The following is a 711-nucleotide window of genomic DNA, read 5'->3' on the forward strand; positions in this document are numbered from 1 at the left end:
ACCACGACAACTCATTTCAGTAAGAGTATTCCTCTCCTCCACTGACCTCTACCTTTCTAAGGATGATGTCCCTTTCCAAGGAATAGCCTCTTCTAGAAAGATGCTCAGAGTATAAAACACAAAGCTTCACCATCTTGGCCTCTAAGAATTCTGGGTGTGTAATTGTTAGAATCTCTGAATTTTGGCATCTGTATATTAATGAAAAGGGGGAAAGAAATGTTTCCTGAGTATAGTCTTAAATTAATTACCTCCTTGGTGAACTCCAGTCGCGATTTCATGTTTAGATTTCCACCAAGTCCCCTTATGAGATTAATAATAAATTGTTCATGATTTTTGCTTCCATGTAAATGTGATAAACCATTCATAACAGTACCAACCAAACTTGTTTCCACCACATAGTCATTCTGTTGATTAAAATTCACAAAAGACAAAATTATCAAGTGGTAAATTTATAAAAACATCGATTAAAATTCACATATTCTCCAAGGACTACTTTTAAAACTTAATAACTGAAAACAAAACCTTAAGTAAATTTCTCTGCCAGAAAGATTACATTTTATACCATGAAAATATATGTTGTTGTTATGTTTGTTGTTATGTGCCGTCGAGTCGACAACGACAACAGCCCTAAACTCTGCTCTGTCCTGTGCCAATCGCACTGTCTCTGACACTCCCATCCAAATTATCCCAGTCACTGAATCAATCCACCTC

The 711-nt window shown here is 36.0% G+C and overlaps 1 protein-coding gene across 1 annotated transcript in view; it reads right to left on the minus strand.

The window, feature by feature from the left end:
* DYNC2H1 (dynein, cytoplasmic 2, heavy chain 1) overlaps positions 1-711 on the minus strand; it is a 440,751-nt gene that overhangs the window by 283,929 nt on the left and 156,111 nt on the right. The window contains exon 40 of the mRNA XM_006887344.1: positions 249-404. Within this exon, the coding sequence (XP_006887406.1) occupies positions 249-404 (156 nt within the window). The remainder of the gene's footprint in view (positions 1-248; positions 405-711) is intronic.

The sequence above is a fragment of the Elephantulus edwardii genome, unplaced genomic scaffold, assembly GCF_000299155.1.
Source record: "Elephantulus edwardii isolate Elephantulus edwardi_28Jun2011 unplaced genomic scaffold, EleEdw1.0 scaffold00056, whole genome shotgun sequence".
NCBI lineage: Eukaryota > Metazoa > Chordata > Mammalia > Macroscelidea > Macroscelididae > Elephantulus > Elephantulus edwardii.